Below are 22,147 nucleotides of genomic sequence, written 5' to 3' on the forward strand. Positions count from 1 at the left end.
ATAGCCTCCCGATGTTGTAACTATAAGGTTTAAATGCACCTGCAAATAACAGAAACCCAACTGACAGTAGTTCAAATAAAACAGAAGTTTGTTTCCATTTCACACGATAGTCTAGAGATATGTAATCCAAAACTGGATAAATGACTTTGTCAATGAAGTCCTCAGGGACCCAGCTCATTTCCAGCTTACTACTCTGCCATTCTTAAAGTGTAGCCTTTGTCCTTATAGTCCAAGATGGTAGCCAGAACACCGGCCATCTCATCTTTATTCCAGGTAACACAATTAGTAAAGGGTGTACACAAAGGAGTCAAAGGGCATGGGTTTTTTTAAACAGCTTTACTGAGATATAATGCACATACCATACAATCCATCCATTTAAAGTGTACAGTTCAATGGCCTTTGGTATAAAAGAGTGGGGTTTTTTTAGGTTAGCTACCCAGAAGCATCTGTAAAATGCTTCCAGTTACATCCATTGGCCATATCTAGGTAGAAAGGTGACTGAGATATGTAGCCTCTTAGAGAAAGTGTAGCCTTTTAGGGATGCTAAAAATCCTGGACAAAGGGGAGAAAGAATATTGTGGGCAATGGTTGAAATCAAACTAAGCAAGGATTTGTCTCCAAGAGGAAATTCTGCTTCCCTGGTTCCCAACCAATCCACGATTTGAAGCTTAGTTCACAACTTGAAACCTCCAGAGATTTGGGGATCTATTTCGTGACTTGGAAACTTTTCCCTGCCATCTTTGAAAATACTCTTGAAAGCCTCACCTATCCTACCGTAGAAAGCAAAATGAGCCCGTCTACCCACCCGCCACTCTTTCAACATTTAGTCACTGAGAGCCTGCTTTGTGCAGGCTCGTAGCCTTCCCATGAACAATACAGACCCCGTGCCATGTGTCATGTGGTAGTGCGGAGCCACAGGATGCCACGGGAGTGTAGCCACGAAGTGGGGTGCTTGCCACTGCTAGAGGGGGAAAGCAGAGGCACCAATAGCCTGCTAGGAGCTTTCCTCTAGGACTTAAAGGGCTCCCACCCTAAGGAAGAGGGGGTTCCACACACCCCAGGGTCGGCAGTGAAGGTGGTGTTGGGCTTTCCTGCCCCTAAAGAAGGGACCTAACATAGATTGAGGCCCTCCTACAAGTTAGGCCCTTTACATTATACATCAACCCGTTTAATCCCCACGCCTCCCTCCGAGGCGTGTTAGCATCTCTTAGAAGAAGAAACTGCGCTCAGAAAGGTCGGCTACCTTAGCTACCATAGTCACACAGCCAAGAGTGGACAAAGATTCAAACGCAGAACCCCCACGCACCAAGCTCACACTCTCAAAGCCTCCCTTTGTCAGAGGGGTCCGACAGGGCCCCCATTCCTAGCAGGCTTCACCCAACAACCCCCACTGTGGCTCTCTCCCCCTGGGGTGGAAGCTCGCTCAATCCATGTTTCTGTAAGAAAAACAGAATAGGAGACAGAGGGCAGAACGCTAAGAAGGTGAAACCTGTTTTAAAGGAAACTAAAGATCAGCCACAGAAAGCTCTCCTGTGGGAGCTCTGGGGGAGGATGGGGATGAGAAGGAGGCCAGTGGCGGTAGAGAAGAGTATCCCGTTTCTTCAGCTCCTTTAGCCAAACGGACTTTCCTTACAAGAAAAAAGAGAGAAGGTGGGAAGGAGGGAATGCATCCAGAGGACAGATCTGGGGACGGGCGGAGTTCGAAGCTGGGGCCACCAAGTCAGAAAGGCTGCACACAGCAGAGCTGGTGATTCTTTCCCGTGCTCTCCCCCTCGGACCCTGCCCTCCTCACCCTCCTTGCCTCCACTGACTCCCCCTGCCTCGATTCACTCCTTGTGCTCCCCTCACCTTCCCTGTCTCCTCCTCACCCTCCCTACCTCCCTCCACTCCCCTTGCCCCCTTCACCTTGCCCTGCCTTGACCTCGCCCTCCCTGCCTCCTCTGACTCTCCCTGCTTCCCCCTTACCTCTCCCTGCCCCCCAACTTAAACTCCAGCAGCCCCCAACTGCTTTTAGCTCCTTCCCCTCCCCTGTGCTTTCTCTCCTCTTGGCCCTGGCTCAGCCTGCACCTTCTGCCTAGAGTGTTCTTCTCCCTCTTCTGCCAATCAGTATCCATTACATAGTAGGTGCTCAAGAAATATTTGTTAACTGAATTCATGACTAAACAAATATCTTGCTCACAAATGCAACGTGAAGATAAAACCATTACCAGGGTCCTGTCCCAGAATGAACTCTTCTTAAAATGCAGAGGGGACTAGAACTACTATCACTAGTGATAGGAACAGCGGGTCAGTGACTCGGAAGGTAACCGTGCGTAACTAACATTTACCAAGAGCGTGCTGCATTCTAGGCGCTGTTCTAAGGGCTTCACAGTGATTGATCTCTTCACAGCAGTTCTGGAGAAAGGCCACTAGGCTCGCCCCATTTTCCAAATGGGGAAAGTCGTGCACAGAAAAGTTAACCAGATCGCTAATTAACTGGGAGAGTCGGGATTTGAACCCAAGGTGCTCTATCTACATGGAAGGCACTGGGTGCACATTCATAAGTGGTTGCACCTGACCCCGAATGACCTGCCCCGTCAGCAGCATTGTTCTCCAGCCTGGCTCCCGCCGGCTAGTCTTCAGACACACCAGACTCTTCTCCCTCCAAACATACCCCGGGGCCCTCTCATGATCATGCACCTCTGCTCGTGCTCTTCCTTCTGCCTGGACCATCCTAGACACCCTGCCCCACGGTCACCAGCCCACACTTATTCTCATAAGTGAACTCCTATTTATCCTTGCAGACACCAACATCTTCGTTCCATGAACCCATCAGGAGTGCCCTCCCACCCCACCCCCCACTCCAGCAGGTGGGAGGGATGGGGTGGCTGGGTGATAGACACCAGGGAGGGTATGTGCTATGGTGAGTGCTGTGAATTGTGCAAGACTGTTGAATCACACATCTGTACCTCTGAAACAAATAATGCAATATATGTTAAGAAAAAAAATGAAAGAAAAAGATAGCAGGAGGGGAAGAATGAAGGGGGCGGAAATCGGAGGGGGAGACAAACCATGAGAGACGATGGACTCTGAGAAACAAACTGAGGGCTCTAGAGGGGAGGGGGGTGGGAGGATGGGTTAGCCTGGTGATGGGTATTAAAGAGGGCACGTTCTGCATGGAGCAATAGGTGTATACACAAACAATGAATCATGGAACACTACATCGAAAACTAATGATGGAGATTAACATAACAATAAAAATTTAAAAAAAAATGAGTGGCCTGCAAGTTGGTTCTCAAACAAAGCACATACACGGAAAGGTTCTCCATAAACATCTTTTGAGCTCCTGCCATGTTCTAACTCATGGTGTTTTATTCCCTCAAAAGTGAGCAGACGCAGTGGGCAGGAAGAGAGCAAAGGAGCTGGGATTCAGAGCTGTGATTGAACAGGGGAGCGGGGAGGTATTAGAGCTGACCCTCAAAGGATAGGTCAGCTTTCAGCTCCTGATTACATAGACTTTTCCATTATTTTAAGGTTCAGAAACTCTTAAAATAGGGGCATGTTAAGAGAATGGTTCTCTCAGGTTCCTTGCTCAGCGGGAAGCCTGCTTCTCCCTCTCCCACTCCCCCTGCCTGTGTTCCCTCTCTCGCTGTCTCTCTGTGTGTCAAATAAATAAATAAAATCCTTAAAAAAAGAGAGAATGGGAGAGAATGGTTCTCAGCTGGAAGCCAGGGGTAGCCCGCAGGGGACATTTGGCCAAGCCCAGGGACATTTTTGGTTTTCACAACTTGTGGGGGAGCCCGCTGCTGGCATCAGCTTGGTAGAGACCAGAGATGCTGCTAGATACCCTACAATGCACAGGACAGCCCCCACAACAGAAAGTATCTGGCCCAAAATGTCCATAGTGCCAAGGTCAAGAAACCCTACATAAAGCCCCTTCTTTTGGAAAGAAGGATCCAGCCTTAATTAGCCAAGAGTTGGGAAAGAAAAAAAAAAAAAGGTGAATGGGGGAAAGAAGAGACTAGTTCAGTGCCCCACCTCCGTGTCCCCTCCCGGTTAAGCTGGCGACTTTGTGGGCCCACCCACAGGTGGACGGCTTCCTGGAAAACTGGATCTGGCAGATGGTTGCCGCCCTGAAGTCTGGGCTGGCCCAGCCCGTGAACGTGGGGCTGGCCGACTGGCTCACCCTGGCCTACCACCACTACACCATCGCTGTCCGCAACACCCGCCTTGTGGGCCAGGAGGTGGCGGCTCTCATCCAGTGGCTGGAGGTAAGGCCCGCCCCGCCCTCCCCTCCCCTCCCCTCCTCGCCCTTCTGAGACTGAGTGCATTAAGCTGGTCTCCTAAGCAGCCCAGACAGGAGAACCACTCTACTAAGCTCATAGGAATGGGAGGGCACAGGGTGGAGACGAGACATTGGGGCTCCCTCAGATGCCTTGCTTGAACCCCTATTTGGCAGAACTATCTTCCCTCCCCCTCCGCCATCCACTATCTCTTTTACGCTCACTCCCTTGGATGTGCTAAGGGATCTAAGCACACCCGGATACCATCAAACCCCACAGAAATGGACAGCAGCCCTGGGCAGGGCGTGCAGGTCCCAGTAAAGGCCGGCAGGCAGGGGGCAGCATCCCCAAGGGGCGGTCCCAGGTAGCTGAGCTTGAAAGGTGGGCGCCAGCAAGGTGAGAAACCAGTTTGGGTCAGGAGGCTGAATTAAGCACCTCATTTACCACCTGGGACAAAGAACAAGGGGGGAGCCCAGAACGAGCTGGACCCACACAAGATTTCTGTCTGGGAGCCCTCCGCCGTAACCATCTTGCCTCTGTCTTCCAGGAATCTGCTCAGTTTTCTCGAAGCAATGTTCATCTAATTGGGTACAGCCTGGGTGCCCATGTCTCTGGATTCGCGGGCAGTTACATGGGCGGAAAGCACAAGATTGGGAGAATCACAGGTAACCGTGCTGATAACCAATGACCTCGCGGGGGTGCGGAGCAGGATCCGCTTCTACAACAGGCCCGGAACTACCATGCCCCCAGCCTCCTTCACCCTGTTTTAAGCATGACCACTGTCCTAGACGGCTGTCTCTCAAGAATTCAGAGTAAATCACAGCCCCAACTCCTACTGCCTTTCCTCCAGTGGGTGCCTCTCATAGTCATGCCAGATAGGACCTGAAAAGTAGACTTTCCATACACTTTTTACCAGGAAAGAGTTTATTTTTCAACCTATAGTTTAAAAAGCCCAATATGAGCAAGTTAAAGGATCACAGCCCGAAATTTGTGATAACATCGGCCACGTTTGTGCCTCAGTTTCCACATTTGTGAAACACATGGGTCTTACTGTGGGACCCATTTGAATTGAGGGAGGGGGCACCACACTGACTTGGAAACGGTTCCAGATATTCAGGGAGAGCTGGGGATGTGCAAGAAGGCCTTTCCTCCCAGGCCTCCTTGACACCAACCTCATCCCCCAACGCTACCCCCCAGTTCTGTTTGGAAGAACACATCTGATCGGATTGTGCCCCAGCCAAGTCCCCAAGGCCCACAGATATCCACAGGATAAAACTCAGAAAGCCCAGGGGCGCCTGGGTGGCACAGTCGGTTAAGCATCCAACTCTTGGTTTTGGCTCAGGTTGTGATCTCAGGGTCATGAGATCGGGCCCCACATCAGGCTCCATGCTCATTTCAGAGTCTGCTTAAGACTTTCTCTCCCTCTCCCTCTGCCCCCTCCCCCTGGTGCTTGCACACATGCTTTCTCTCTCTCTCTCTAAAAATAAATATATTTAAAAAGAAAGAAAGAAAGAAAAGAAAGAAAGAAAGAAAGCCAGACAAGGCCCTTCTCAGTTTAGTGTTCCAGAATTCTGTGACCTCTCCTCCTTCTGCCCTCCTCCTGTAGTCCCAGGCTTCCATGACACTAGGTCTTTCTCTACTTAACAAACACACCATGGCCTCCTGTGTTTCTGGGACTTTGCAGGTCCTTTTCCCTTTGCCTGAAATATCTTTTTTTTTTTTTTTAAGACTTTATCCATCTATTTGAGACAGAAAGAGAGCACGAGAGGGGGAAGAGGGAGAGGGAGAAACAGGCTCCCCGCTGAGTGGGGAGCCCAACGCAAGGCTCGATCCCAGAACCCTGAGATCATGACCTGAGCCAAAGTCAGACACTCAACCGACTGAGCCATCCCGACGCCCCCTGCCTGGAATATCTTACCACGACTTATCCACCCAGCCCCAGTCTACCTACCAAACTCCTACTCATCCTTTAGAAACCCAGCAGGCTAAAACAATACTTCACAGGCTAAAACAGTTCAAAGGAAATTCAAGATGAATAGCATTGTTGTGACCTTTCATTTTTTTTAAAAAGATTTATTTATTTATTTATTTTAGAAAGAGACAGAGAGAGTGGGGAGAGGGGCAGAGGGAGAGAGAGAATCTCAAGCAGACTCCCCACTGAGCGTGGAGCCCAACTTGGCGCTCGATCCCACAACCCATGAGATCATGACCTGAGCCAAAACCAAGAGTAGGATGCTCAACCACCTGAGCCACCCAGGCGCCCCATGACCCCATTTTATCAAGTAAGAACATTTTTGACAGCTAATATCTACTATTACCATTACTTCACCAAAGAAGAGGTCGGTTTTAATGTAAAAAAAGATAGAAATAATGGCAGACATTTAAACGAAATAAATTTGTCATTATGAGAACTCCCTTCCTCATCCTTACTTTTTTGAGCTTGCCGGTAACTGGGGAGACCTGGTTGGCAGGCCAGTATTTGTGCCTCCAGCTCTGTGATTTAACCCTCACTAGGCTGGGGGTGAGCAGACCTTCACAGAAGGCCAATGAGGCCCATCGCCAAGGAACCAGGCCTAGAAGGCTGAGTCAGAATCACAGAGAGGCGGCACCAGGCCCAGCACCGTCTCCACTCTGGCGGGTGTCATGGGCCACATCAGGCATTATTAGCCAGGCCCACTCATGACAGAGGCAGCGGGACAGCTAATTACCCCTGTCCTCTCATACTCAGCCCCATGAAGAACGGACTATAAATCACACCAAGACATCTTTCATTTGTGACTATGGATGAGAGCTGGAGACAGGCGCTCTCCCTGCCCCCTGTCAGTTCCTTCACCCGCAACAGGGATAGAAGCCAGGGCTGATGTGGGACATCAAAGGGTCTTCCAGAGAAGGTAAGGAAGAAAGACAGAGGAAAAACCTTGAGCGCATAAATACTCCCCAACGACAGTCAGCCAGGAGCTGCGACTAGTCTCACGCACACACATCTGTCACTTGACCAGAGCTTTGAGCAGTCCTATTTGCTCACAACATTTTCACCCGGAACAGTCATGCCCCGAGGCTGTTCTGGACAGTCTAATGAAATGACATTGGTGTGGGAGAAAAGCCAGCTTGTTTAGGGAAATTATTGACAACATACAGGCAAATAAAATCTTTCTCTGATGGGTAGGTTAGAACTACTTACAATGATAAGCACAGTGGTTTTTTGTAGGCAAACAGATGCTCTTGAAAGGAGCTTGAGAGGTACTTAAAATTGATTTGCTTAAATAAATCAAGCATTCCCTCCTAACCTTATTTCTACCACTGGGTAGTTCCTGCAGACCTCTTCCCCATAGATAATGCGCGGCCCGTGTCTAATTTTCGGCACCATGAATTACTGTGGTTTTACTGCGAAAAGGTTATAGCAAGATTTTCTAGAGAAAGATCATCCCCTAGGATTTTCTTCTTCCTGCTAGCTCATGAATGTGTAATAACATCAGAAAGCTTAAAGAAGCATTCTCCCTTCTTCCCCTTGTCCCCACCTAACCCTTACCCTTGCTCTCCTGTTAGGGCTGGATGCCGCCGGCCCTTTGTTCGAAGGATCTTTGCCCAGGGACCGTCTTTCACCAGACGATGCCAATTTCGTGGATGCCATTCACACCTTCACCCGGGAGCACATGGGCCTGAGCGTGGGCATCAAACAGTCCATAGCACACTATGACTTCTACCCCAACGGGGGCTACTTCCAGCCTGGCTGCCACTTCCTAGAGCTCTACAAACATATTACCAAGCACGGCTTAAATGGTGAGAAAGAAGGCGTGGGGAAAAGCACTAGCCTGCCCTGCCTGGCTTATACCCCTCATACTTGCACACAGCCCCCAGATCCAGTACTCTGGGAAGGGCTCAGGAACCCAGGGTATATGGTCACCAAGCCCACTCAGAGGGAGAGTGGGTAAGGGCTAGGGTCCCTCCAGCAGACCCTCCTCTTAACTGACAATGAGCTGGGGGAGCAACCAGGAATCCCCACTTCTTTGCCTCTCCCAGGATACCCAACAAAGTCTCTCCAGGGATACTAGCAATTCTGAAAGTGGAGTCCTGATGCCTGTGGTCACTCCTCCTTCTCCAGAAGTTTCCTCACCCAGGGGGCTTCCTCTATTCTGGGCCACATGAGGATGCACTTAATAGATCCTTGCTCTTTAGCATCTCGATCTCTGGTCTGACTAGAGCAGGAGTAACTCTTCCACTCCTGGGAGCTGTAATCAGCTGGTCCTGCAGGACCTTACTGGGATTCTTCCAATTCAAAATTCAGTTCTAAACATGTCTTTGTCACTTCCTTTATCTCAGGGCAGAAACTGGATTGTGGCATTATCTGGGTTGTGATCCCACTTCTCTCTCAAATCCTAGACTAAAATATTGACATGCACGTTGACAACACGCACAGGATTAAAGAACAAGCCTGTCAGCAAAAAGCATACATTCCATGGATGTTCCAAATCTCTCATTATTATAAAACATCATCCTGATGAAAACATGCCAACTCACGCTAAGCCAATTGGAGCCTGTCTCCTCCCCCACCCCATGTACCTCCTTCTCACCTCCATCATCCAAAACCCAGCTGAGAACCCAGTCTCTTGTGATTACATCACCGCCTTCACCTCTCCAGTATCAGAATGACCTTCACACTCAACATTATCTCATTTTGGCTGGACTCCCAGCCTTCCACCTGCCCACGCCTGAGAGAACCTTCTGGGAACTTCCCCTCGTCATTCCTCACATGCCCCTCACATCGTTGCCCCACCAGTCATCCATGGGGGCCTGCTCCATTCCCAGCTGACCAACCAGCCCTCCTCCCAGACCCACTCCCTCCCAAAGCTCAATACAGGCCTGGTATTGAGTAACTAGTTGCCTGATAAATACATCTCTGTTAGTACCATTTGCTCTTTTGTGCAAACCTTCAAAGTGGTGGAACGATGTACACTTATTTTGCTTGCCCAATTTTGGTGTGGTTTTTCTTGGTTTTCTTCACCTTTAAGTTTAAAAGTGATCCCATCCTGGGGTGGTTCTCGCAAAGCATCTGAACAGAAGGTAATTTGGTAACTGCTTTGCCACCCCAACCCCTCCCGGCTAGGTGAGCTGGAATGCCTTTGAAGCTCAGTCTTCTCGTCTGGAACAGCTGCCTGAAGGGGCTGTGGTGAGATTCAGGAACTGGATGACGGAAAGCACTCAGCATAGTACCTGCCTCATAGTAGGTGCTCAAAAAATGCAGCACTAGACCAAGAGCCAGGTGTCCCGTCTGGGCATTTAGCCTTCAGACACTGGGAGAAATAGCTTTTGGCAAAGCTACCTGTGCTGTACCTTCACATTAGGTACTTTACATACCTTGTGGTGGTTCTTCCACACCCTTGAGAATAATTTATTCAAGATTAAATTAAGTGATTAATTAATTTTTAATTAATTAATTAATTAATGGAGAGTTTTTTTAAAAGGTCAAAAACTCATGGTAAATAAACTTCCTAACCTTGCTGTTTGGGCCCATGTAGACCTGTTCATTTGGATGCATCCTTCTAGAAGCCAATCCCCTTGCTGGTTTTACAGACCAGTTACCCAGTGGAGGCAATGGCTGCTTTAGGACAGAGGGCAGACATTGTGGGAGAGGACTCAGCTTTCACCAGGCCGTTTAGCCGAGCCCCAACAGTACCTTGGTTTTCATTTGCCTAGCGTGGTTAAGAAAAGAGGCATCCCACACGAGCCAGCTACCTCAACCCAAGCCATGAGCACTTGCACATCTGTAGCCATTTAAGACATAAATTTTTTTTTAAAGATTTTATTTATTTATTTGACAGAGAGAGAGACAGCAAGAAAGGGAACACAAGCAGGGAGAGTGGGAGAGGGAGAAGCAGGCTTCCCGCGGAGCAGGGAGCCCGATGCGGGGCTCGATCCCAGGACCCTGGGATCATGACCTGAGCCGAAGGCAGACGCTTAACGACTGAGCCAGTCAGGTGCCCCAAGACATAAATATTTTTTAAATAAATCACACTACCCTGTGTTCTTAAATAATTCAGTATTTTCTTAGGGACTTAGGCTTCCGGTTAAAACACCAGGGCACCCTCAGGAGCCCCAGAGTGCCTGGGGTGACGCCTCTCCACCTCGTGACTGAGAGGGGCCTGCTCCTGGAGTTGTCAGTCACGGATTCCGTCCCAGTGTCGCCAGTGGGCCAGCCTCAGCAACCCCACCCCTCCTTCCCAATATGCCGCGAATCTGCACTGGAAAGAGGACGATCCTTTGAGGAGAGGGTACTTTGGAAAACCGAGGGGGTGTTGACGTCCTTCTCGCCCTGTGTTCCAGCCATCACTCAGACCATAAAGTGCTCCCACGAGCGGTCGGTGCATCTCTTCATCGACTCCTTGCTGCACCCCAGCCAGCAGAGCACGGCCTACCAGTGCGGCGACATGGACAGGTTCAGCCAGGGCCTGTGCCTGAGCTGCCGGAGGGACCGCTGCAGCTCGCTGGGCTACCACGTCCGCCCGCAGCGGAAGGGCCAGAAGAACAAGAGGCTCTTCCTGGCCACGCGCGCCCAGTCCCCCTTCAAAGGTGAGTGTGGGTGGCCAAAGGCTCGCTCTGCTTTCAGTGTTCCTCAAACCACAGATTCCAGACGGCGATGTCCACACAGCCTCTCTCTCTCTCTCTCTCTCTGTTCCCAAGAGTGTGTCCACCTGGCCACCAAGTGCCAGGAGGAGAAACCTTGATACGTTCTGAAACGATTATTGGGTGAGCCTCTTTTCATCCACTTTCATGGTCCCCTAGGATGTTAGATCTTGAAGGCCCTGAGCAGTTCCGTCGACCACCCAGGTGTCATTGTGCAGGGACCTGGAGGCGTCTTTAAACCCCAACTGGAACCCAGTGCTTTCCAGCTCTGCTCACAGCTTCCATGAGAAAAGGAGGCTCCGGGCTATGTTTGTGGCTCCTCTTTTCCTCTAAAGTTGGCATCCGCTGATCTTCCAGGGTATCACTGTCTTATTGAGACCCTCCAAAGATGAAGTTTGGCTTCCAGCTTTCCTCATCAGATCCTTAACCCCAGGACAGAAACCGAGCCCCGGTCCCTCCCTGGATTGAAGCAGAGGTCGGAGCTGCGCCTCTCTGGGGGCTGAAGCCAGCAGAGAAAGGCTCCACCGAAGCCCAACTCCTCCAGGAGTGAACAAGCTGACATCTGCCACTATTAACATTTCTGTCTCATCCTTTCGACAGCTCCTGAGTGATTTAGCGTCTTACTGTCTCACTGCACATGCTCACGGCGCCCAGAGGACCTGGGCGCTGCGCTGTTTGATTATCACCGCCCAGAATATTTGGGGAGGCAGAAGGTGAACATGTCATCACCACCACTTTGCATTTGCACAGCCTTTTATACAAAACATCAGATGCAGCCATCACCTCTTTGTGGAACCCACAACAGCCAAGCAAGGTCGGCAGGGTGGGTAAGGATCTCATTTTCAAGAGGAGGGAAGCGCAGCTTGCAGGGAGTGACCTGCCCACGGCCACACAGCCTGGAAGGAGGCCAACAACCAGGTGCATCCGACTCCCGGTCTGTGTTCCTTTTTTTATCACACTCACAAGTTCAAGTTCCCAGGCGACTTATTTTTTAAGCACAGGATTCCTGTTTATCTGAACTTGTGCTCTCCAGCCAGATTTCCCTTCCGTGAAGCCCAGGAATGACAGAAATCCGCTGCCGGCAGCTGATAGCTTCAGAGAGCACCACAGTGAAGGCGGATCCTTCCTGCCTGAGGGGCCAGCCAGTCCCTTCTGCTGACTGCCCCTTGGGGTGGAGGAGAAGGTACCATCCGAAATCAGCCGAGGGAATTTGGAAGGGCTCCTGCCTCAGGGAGCTCCCCCAAGGCAGGCTGCCAATTAGACACTCATTTGGGTTAACCGGCTCCTCTTTTAAATGGAAAAGCTGCCTGGAGTGATTAAGCCCCTCCGATAAGCACATTTCACTGGATCTACTGTAAATCATGGGATGTTAGCATTTCTAGAGGCTGTTCTACCCCGCCATTTCACAGCCGCAGACACCCAGGCTCAGCTGGGGAAAATCATCGGCCCAGGGACGCAGAGTGAATTCTCGGCAGAGTCAGCATTTAGACCCGGACCTCCAAACAACTAGTTGAGGGATTTTTATTTTTTTATTCTTTCCTCAGGAACCTACCCCTTGTCTGTTTGTGGAGGTGAGGGAGGGAGGAGAGAAGAAGGGGAAGGTTTTGCTTTCTCCTTGAGATCAGCAGGGAAGAGAGGAAACTACTTTTCACCTTCCACAGCTTGGGGGTGTCCTGAAGTGAGGAGGTTGGTCCAGCTGGAGGACATCTACTGGGGGCTTGGAGATGGGGGCGGGGGGGAAGGCAAGCATGTAGAGAAGAAAGAGGGGAAAGGAAGACCAATAGGCACAACCAGGCTGAATTCCTCCCTTTAGCCAAGGACCAGCACATGCTGCTGGCGTGAACTCCCAGGGGTCCCTTTCCTATGAAGGAGGACCGGAGCACTGCATTCAGGCAGCACCACCCCACCCCAGCAGCTACCAAAACCATTGTGTTCATCCATACGTTTATTCTTCAAACGTAAATTGAACCAGAGTAGTCAGAGTCCCTAACTCATGGGGTTCACTGGAGACCAGCCCCCTCCCATATGTACGCTCAGTGCCATCCCAGGAAGACAGGCAGGGGGTCCCTTGGAGACAACACTCGGGTGTCTTTATTGCCAAGGATTCATCTGGCTCCAGACTCTTCCGACGAGAGTGGGACCACCGAGGCCAGTGATATGGAGGCTATCCAGGCAGTCAGGACTGCCTGAAACTGTCCGAACCCATCTCAGCCCCTAACAGAAGCCCCTTGCTGAGCTGTGGCCTGCACTGTACCCTCCCCTTCTCCGCGTGTTCCAAATTCTCCTCCGTTCTGCTTCAGTCCTTCCAGGGAGCAAAATCCTAATCTGTTCACTCGTGGGGAGTAGCATCCCTGGAGTCACGCCAAGCTGCCTTGGGTATGGGTGGGAATTATCCCCAGGTGAGACTCCGCCTGTTCTGGAGCAGCTTCTAATCTGCAAAATGCTGCGTCACCTGGTATGGTAGCTATGGCTAGTTAAGTTACTTAGAATTAAACGCAACCAAACATTTGATTCCCCAGTCACTCTAGCCACCTTTCAAGTGCTCAGATACAGGGCTGCCATATTGGAGAGCCAGAAATGGATCGCTTCCATCATCACAGAAGTTTCTGTTGAGGGTACTGGCACAAGGCCTTTAATCTAGGTCCCATAACTACACGTTTCTCCACCCATCATGGTCATGATCATCTCTGACTGGGGCCCTCCAAGCCTATTTAGCTGGCATTTGGTGAATACTTGCAGATTCTTAAAAGAAGAGACTTGCCCAGCCCTGGTTACAGAGAACCCATAATTCATATTTTTCAAGAACATCTAATTGTATGATATATTTTAGTGCAGGATCTGGCTGGGCAAAATAAACATGGCCTCCTGATTGTAGCTTCACAAAGGGTGACTAACTTAGCCTTTTATTCCTCTGGCTCCTAAGATACTTCAACGAAACCATCAAAGGGTCTGTTTTCTATGACCAGAACCCAGTTCCCATGGGGAGAGTCCCACAAGGCAGTTATTACTCACTTCTATTTTCACTCTCCCAGTAAGAGCCCTCGCCAGTCTGGGAGCCTGTTTTGTAAAAGAGAAGAGAGGGAGCATATCCATCCTGAGGGAGTCCTGCTTAGCAAACGCCTTATCTAATTAATCCTCTAGCGGTGGGACGAGGCCACTGGGAGTGGAGGGAAGTGGCACTTACGGGGGCCTCTTCTGTCCAGGCTCCACACTAGGTATGTTGTACAAACTAGCTCCTTTATCATATAATCCTCACAACAACCCAGAGGGACAGAGACTGAGATGGGTGGGAGTGGGGACTGATGATGGTGGACTTTCCAATAAATAAATTGAGACTCATAGAGTTTACGACTTCCCCAAGTCACACAGTCTGTGGGTAGCAAATGTAGCATTTGACCCCAGGTTGCTCTGATTCACGGCCCTTGCTCTTCCACTCCACACGGTCTCCCGAGTGTAATACCAATGCCGGGTCCTCCCCGCCTCTCTCCCTCTCCCCCGCCCTCTGCATTCTGGGCCTCATCCCACCTAAGGGAACTTGCTTGAGTACTCTTTCCTTCTGGTTGGTGAGACAACCAACCGAACTCTGACTTGGGGGAATCTGTTTGTCTTTTTGGCTTTTCTCTGCTACTTCTTTTGGAAGGTTTTCACTAATTTCCAGGGAGAGGTCCAGAAAAAGTCCTAAGTGTCATAGAGACAGTGCAGGCTTGAGATTGGGAATAGAGCATGTCCAGAATTTGGCTTTGCTGCCAACCTCATATATGTGACCTTGACCTAGTTTCGTCAAACCCATGCAGGTCTCAGGTTCTTCAGCCACAGAGTGATTGTGTGTGGATGAGCATGGGGGTGAGCCACTAAAACTGGCACCTGTGGGTGCAGCTCAGAACAGTGCCTGGTCAGTTCAGCACATAGGAAGGGAATAGGTGTCACTGGGGTAACACCTTCTAGAAGCTGGGCACTTTTGTATATGCCATCCCTTCGCATCACATCCTCACACCCTGTTAGAGTGGTCTTGATGGCCATTTTACACATGAGGAAATTGAGCTTCAGAGAGGCTATGAGTGCTCACAACCACTCAGTGGTAGGTGGCAGAGAAAGGACTCGAGGCCCTCAGCTGAGGGCTCTCACTGCCCTCCCACATGAAGCTCCTATGGGCACAAACAGTGGGCAGCAGGCAGCAGGATGCCAGTCAGTACAACACTCCTTACCACACACACACACACACACACACACACACACTCCCCCAATCCCACCCCTAGCAGAAGAGGCAACTGCCCACAGAAGGGGCAAGCATCCAATCCCATGACATCAGGGTGTAGGGGAGGAAAATTTTTCCTCTACCCTTTTTATTCTTTGGCTGGCCTATTAATTAAGTTGACACAAAACAGATTAAGAGGAGAAAATGTTAATTTCATGTGTACTAGAGCCTCACAGAGCCACGAGTGGTTCAAAGAAGTTAGGCAGTTGATGCCTGTCTGCCATCCTGAGCTAAAGGGAAGGGGGTGGGGCTGTGGGGCTTCAAAGAGAAGGAAGTTAATTCACAGGAAGATGGGAAGAGCAAATGTTTGGGAAACGAATGTTTGTCACACCATGCAGAGACAATGGGACAGAGAGTGGAATCAACAAACAGGCCTGGAGCATCCCCCACACACACCCCTCATCACCCACACTGCAGCTCTCTGTGGTGGGTTCTCTCTTTCTGGACTAGGCCCCCCAACTAAATTCTTAGAGGCAGATAAGCAGGAGGCAAAAAGCTCTTCCTGAGTGTTTTGGGTCTTGATTGTCTTCCACTTAAAATACCCCACATGCCAAAGTGGCACATTTGGGAGAGGCTCATTCTGAAGCACTTTAGGGGTGTCGCGGGGTGCCTTGAAGCCCAAATGTGGCCACCAACATGAGCCCAGAGCTGCACAATGCACCTGCTTCCAAAACCACCTGCACCCGCCCTACCTTCCTCCCGCCTGCCTTGAGTGCTGGCCCCCTCGTGGGGTAACCCCTGCACGGTGCCATCCTCAGGCCTCTCGGTGACAGGATCCGCAGCCTCCCTCTCAAGTTAGAGGCGTCTCATGTCTAGGAACAAGCCCTTGGTGCTGCAAGACAACACAAGAGATCTCATTCCTGCCATCTTCATGAAAGAAAATCGATACACTGAAAGAAAAAGGCCTCTTTGATGTTTGCAGAGAGAGTCATAATATCTCCCGGAGCCAATATCTAATGATCTGGAATAATTTTTTTCCATGAGACAAAAAGAAGAAGAAAAAAGAGGAGGAGGAGAAGAAGAAGAAAAAGAAGGAGAAACAAAATATTCTCTTCTCATAAATTCCACAAGCCAATGTCTACTGTGGCTGGCTTATAAAAAGAAACTTAAGTGGCACCAGTGGGGTTCACATGAGATCAGAATCCGGGGTTTTTAGGGTATTGAACCACAGGAGGACTCTCTATTTGAGGAGAATCTCCAGAGGCCTCACATCTCTGCTCTACGTGGCATTTGCCTGATCTCATTCAGGGTTAATGGCCTGTTTCATGCTCTTTATCTTTAAGACCTAAAATAATTTCTCCTGACTGAACCGAGGAATGCACTGGGCTGGCCCCTCTGCAGTCACAGGATCAAAAGCATTTTTCCTAAATCATTTTTTAAAATCCTTACTAAACATGTCATGAGGGAAAGTGAGCAAAATTTTTCCTTAATCTTTGTAACAGCATCATTGTCCGGGGGGGGGGGGGGGGGGGGGCAGGGAGAGGGAATGATAGGCAAATTGTCTCTTTTTCTTTTAAAGAAAAACACAAAAATCCAAAATAAGAACATCTTATTAGTTCTCAGTATGAAAGGTTCTTTTATATTTATAAAAATTATGTCATTTCAAGATTTCTCCCCCAAAAAGTGACTTTCCTAGTGCAGGTAATTTGGGACTGCCTGTGCCATCAACCTGCTTAGTTCTATATCCTGGCTTTTGCAGACACAAGGGTGCCCTCATCCCCCCACCCCTGTGCCCCCCCGCCCCCCCACAGCCCACACACCTTTCAGGAGCGCTTGGGAGGCTGGCAGACTCGGGCTCCTCGACACTCCTGCACCTTTGGGGTTCCGACTTCCTGCACAGGTCCCACCCCGGGGAGACACCACAGGAGGCCAGGTAATTCTCATTCAAAGGATGGGAAACCAAAGGGGCCCTGGCAAGCTGACCCTTGGATTTTACACCTTCCCCCAGAATGGTGCAACCGTAGCATCTCGGACGTGGGAATCCATCTCCTACTCATGATTTAAGAACAAAGGAAGAAAAAAAACCCTCCAGCGCAGGGACATGAGACATCTATCCCCACTCGGGGGGCTAGGCATTCAGGGGACAGGCAGGAAGTATCTGCAGCAGCGATAGCCCAGGATGGATGTCAGCAGGTGAGACCCGGGAGGCACTTTGTCTTGGTGGCTTCGTTCCAGGAAGATTGTGACGGCAGCCTTTCCTCAGGGGTTGAGGGTTTGCCATTTGCTTTCAAAGGGCAGGCGCAGCTTGCAGAACCAGAACCCCAGGAGACAGCGGGAAGGGGATTTTAGAATCAGACAGACCCCTAGGTTCAAATTTGGCTCCATTTGTAACTCTCTGTGACCTTGGACACGTGTCCAAATCTCTGCTTCCTTGTCTGACATCCACCAGAGTCATTGACATCCTAGGTCTCAGGAGAAGACAGGACTCTGCTGGCCGAGGTCAGCTCAAGGGAATGGGCAAGACTCCTTCCAGAGGGTGGGGAGTAGTAAGGAAACCAACAGGGCCTTCCCTTATTTAGTCTTGTTGTGAGGACCAAAAACGATGTGGACAAAACACTTAGTATATAGCCTGATGCATACATAGTAGGCTCTCCACAAATGGAGATTCCCATTCACAATTAGGGTCTTTAATGCAGCATGTGTCCTGCCTTATCTTCACACCAAAGAGCCCCTGAAGACCCCTTAGGGGCCCGGTGCATGCTGGGACTTGTGCCGATAGGAGCGTTGATATGACACTGAGACTGGCCTCGGGGAGAGAAGACACGGACACTGATGCCCACAAGACAAGAAGACAGAAGTGACCCTGCTTCCCAAGCGCAAGCGCCCCTGAGGCCAGGACCGCGGCTTCTGGTCCTCTTGTCTTCTGTTTTCATACTTTTAAAGCGTTTTCTTTTTCCAGTAAGAGTCTAATTAGAATACAGGCACATTGTAGAAAACCCAGAACTTGCGGGAAAGCGTAAAGAAACATAAAAATGACCCCTCTCTCCTCTCCAAAGATAAGCATGGTCACATTTTTATGCCTCTTCCTCTTGTGTGTCCTGTTTTATAAAGTTGGTCTCATGTTGGACATGAAATTTTGCATCCTTGTTGTTGTTTGGGCTTTTTTTTTTCCCCCACTTCTTTCATAAGGATTGAAATTGCTCCAAAAATATCTTTTAATGACTTCATAAGAGTAAATCACATGGTTGGGAATATGAACTCGGAATCAGCAGACTCAAGTCTAATTGCAGCTTCCCCCGTTCTTAGCTGCATGACAGTGGACAAGTTACTTAACTTTCCCCGAGCATCAGCTCCTGCATTTGTAAAATGATGTGGAGGGAGGATAAAATGGGCATCTTACAAAGTTGTTGTAAAGAGAAATGAGATAATTACGTGACGCGATTGGCTCAGTGTCTGGGACACGATAAAAAGTAAACGGTAGTTCTCATAATTGTCCTGATTAGTCAGTCTGTAGTCATTCTTCCACCAGTGAATATCTCAGGTGTTGCTGATTTATTTTTAGTTAAACGGTTCTGTTATGACACTCTTGAACTTAAATCTCTCTCCATACTTCAACTTTTTCCTCAGGGTATATAAAGCTATGGTCCCATGTACTAACACTTAGAAGTTGAAGTACTGGAGCCAGGTGGCCTGGGCTTACATCCCAGCTCTGCTACTTAGGAGCTCTGTGACACTGGGAAAGTCACTTAACTTCTCTGTGCTTCAGTTTCCTCCTCTCTAAAAGGGGGTGCTGACAGTATCACCTGTTGTGAGGATTAAGTGTGATAATAGATGCAAAGTGCTTGGCACAGGTAAACAAAATAAATATTAGTCAGTGTTGCTTTCTTGCATCCTGCCAATTATCCTCTTTAACTCCTCTATCCCCAGTAGCTTTTAGCACTGGGCTGAGCACCAGTAGACTTCCAATTTATGCATATTAAATTGGACTAAAATTGGTTACTAAGGGTGTTCCTTGAGTGCTCTGCAAGATGCCGGCCTCCTCGTTAGGAGGTTAACCCAAGCCCAGTCCTCCTGCCCCGTCCTGTCCACATCCGACACCCACCCCACACAACTATGGCCTGTGTCTTTGGAAGGACCTTTCCTTTTGCCTCTGTTCAACTTATAACACAGTCTGCCCGTGACAGGGTTCTCTTGATAGACCCCAAATAGTCTATGGCTTCTCAGAGGCTTCTGGGATGTTAGGCCAGAGTCCCTGTCTCCATCACTGCCAGCCAGGGTTGAGGGACACTTTCTGGAACCTGGGCCCACAGCCCTTCTCTTATTTCTCACCCACAGCCTCACAGTCCTGAGAGTCTCAGACTACTTTTTCCATGAATAAGGACCTGAGCACCTGTTACGGACAGGGCACAATGTTCAGTACCAGACGATGCCCAAGCTAGCTCCTACCTAAAGCAGAAAACTCATGGCCTATAACAGTCCACTGTTCATGTTTGGCTCTTGCCGTGGACATAAATATACAAAAAGGAACTTTGGTGCTTCAGAGTAAACCCAAGAGATAACCCCGGGCTCATAGGCAAGTCCACCACAAAACCCAAATGAGAAGGTTGGTTTATGCCAAAGGGGAGGGTTGTGCAAACAGCACAGAATCCCAGGGCAACAGGCGGCCGGGACACTGCAGCTGGGCTGTTGGCAGCACGCCATCCGAAGCAGCTGTTGCTGGGTTTGTGTGTAGCTACCAACCTCCCGTGGCCATGCGGCATTAGGTAGGTAGGAGACTGACTCATGAAGATGACGAATTTCCACGTGTGGGGTGTATGGGATGGATGAACAAGTGGCTAGTGCTGTGATCTATGCTTTCGGGTGAGAATTCTCCTGCAACACAGCCTGAAACTCGGGTCTTGGACTCTCAGAGGTGGCTTCCATCTTCCTAAATGGTAATACACATCATGTTACTCCCAAGCCAACTGTCGGTTCATTCATCCCACCACGTTTGTTAGACACCTACATCGCGGAAGTCACTATATCAGGATGAGTGGATTAATCGTTACCTAGAACAGGAAAAGCAAATACACAGCAAGCACCCCATAAATCCCTCTCCTCTGCCCAAGGCAGACACCAGTCTTCCCAAGAGCCTGGGTGTAGCCTCAGTACCCATCTCCACATAGGGCTCTGGACAGCCTGATCAATCAAGCGGGGTTGGCATGCTATATGAAACGTGTTGGCCATCTTGGAGCTAAAACAGTAGAGGCACGTAGAGAATATGGAGACAGCAAGAGACAGAAGTCCAAGCAGTCCATTCATTTTGGAATTAAGTGGGGGTAATTGCAAGAACAGCCCCGTAGGTGGTTGGTATGACAACACAGGGTAAGTCAAGGCCATCTTGGGAGCCTTAGCAATAGGTCCAGGCTAAGAGACAGACTATGTGACCTTGAATCTGTGAAAGTCCCTTCCCTTCTTGGGCCCCGGTTTTCTTATTTATAAAATGGGGATGATGACAACAATACCTCATAAGGTTCTTATGATGAGTGAATGAGATGAGGTAGTGTAAAGTGTTTAACAATACCTGTGTGATAGTAAGCAATTTGCTTTTATTGATTAAATATTTAGGTAAAGAAAAGTAAAATAAGTTACCCTCTCCTACACAACCCAGTAGAAGGACATTCTGAACATTTGATAAAATGGAAACATTTTAGGCCCAAGTGCTAGAACTAGAGTTGTCTTATTTCCATCAGAAAATGTGCTTGATGAACCCCACAGAGCTAGTGCCTAGGAACTGCCCAGAATATAGAGATGTGGTCACTAGGGCATATGATTCTTAACTAGAGCTCTGTCCATCCCAAAACGGACCCCTCAAACAGAGGCAAACATTGAAAAGGGCAATGTGTTCTCTTGCCTTTGTCAGGTGCCTCAAAGCGATAATATCCTTCAATTTATGAAAGGGGACTCTTGCCAAATATATGGGATAGTCCAACAAGATTGCACCCAGAAATGGGTGAGAATGCTAGGTATACCATATTCCTGTTCTGCCTTCTTCTGCTAGATAATACTTATTATTATATTACAAACACACCATATGTCCTCTGTAAACATTTCATAAAGACAGAAAAGGAAAAAGAAAAAAATGTAAAGCCTTCATAATCCCTCCACCCAGGAAAAAAAAAAAGTTGGTCTCTATCCATCCAGACTTCTCCTTCTTGCATTTTTAAATTTTAAAAATACGAGATTTTTAATTTTAAAAAAAATCCTATTTAAATTCTCTTTCTCTCTCCCTTCCCCCACCCCCTGCCCACCTTCTCTCTTTAGTGTATCATTACCAGTTCAAGATCCAGTTCATCAACCAACTTGAGAAACCAGTAGAACCAACTTTTACTATGACACTCTTCGGAACAAAAGAGGAAAACCAGAAAATTACCATCACTCTGTGAGTATAAGGTGCAGCCCCGTCTATGGTGATGACATGCTACTTTTTCTCACAGGGTCTAGAAGGACCCCGTACTTTTCAAGGGCCAGGCCAGACACAGCTTACTCTTCTCAGCCCATACAACTGCCCCCAAACACCTGTCAGAAGGGATGTCCACCCCAAGCCCAGCGCCTTGTCATCCCTCAGCCTCACCCGGGTCCCACAGATTGTTTTATGGTAAAATGACCTGTGTTTACAATGGGTTCATTGTGAGGTGAGCTGAGCGGAGAGGGAAGCCAGGGGTGGCAAAGTCCGTCGTCCACACTGCAGGAAGAAGAGCCAGGCAGGAGGAGCAGGGAGGGCTGGAGCAGCTGTCTGCAGGATGGCCCTGAGCTCCTTTTCAGTGAGTTCTGAAAGCCATAACCCAGAAACAAAATTGCTTTCAACTTGGCACAAATTTCCCACCTCAGTCAGCCTGCACTGCCTGCCAGCCCTGCCCATCTGTCCTTTGCCCTGTTACACACCTGCTCACAACGTGAACAGTAACCTCATGTCTCCCTTGGAGGCTCCCCAGTCTCACTGACCACATCTCGACCCTCAGTATGGCCTCTTCCTTGGAAGTGCCAGTAGGCCTCCGCCCGCTCCAGGGATAGTCCTCAGCTTCCAGAA

The 22,147-nt window shown here is 49.3% G+C and overlaps 1 protein-coding gene across 1 annotated transcript in view; it reads left to right on the top strand.

Moving 5' to 3' along the window:
• Positions 1-22,147, top strand: part of LIPC (lipase C, hepatic type) — a 152,811-nt gene that overhangs the window by 124,289 nt on the left and 6,375 nt on the right. Inside the window, exons 4-8 of the mRNA XM_034993568.1 lie at positions 4,068-4,250; positions 4,810-4,927; positions 7,809-8,042; positions 10,584-10,829; positions 21,382-21,499. Coding sequence (XP_034849459.1) covers positions 4,068-4,250; positions 4,810-4,927; positions 7,809-8,042; positions 10,584-10,829; positions 21,382-21,499 — 899 coding nt within the window. The remainder of the gene's footprint in view (positions 1-4,067; positions 4,251-4,809; positions 4,928-7,808; positions 8,043-10,583; positions 10,830-21,381; positions 21,500-22,147) is intronic.

Source organism: Mirounga leonina, unplaced genomic scaffold, assembly GCF_011800145.1.
Source record: "Mirounga leonina isolate KUSES-001 unplaced genomic scaffold, KU_Mleo_1.0 Mir_91, whole genome shotgun sequence".
NCBI classification, from domain to species: domain Eukaryota; kingdom Metazoa; phylum Chordata; class Mammalia; order Carnivora; family Phocidae; genus Mirounga; species Mirounga leonina.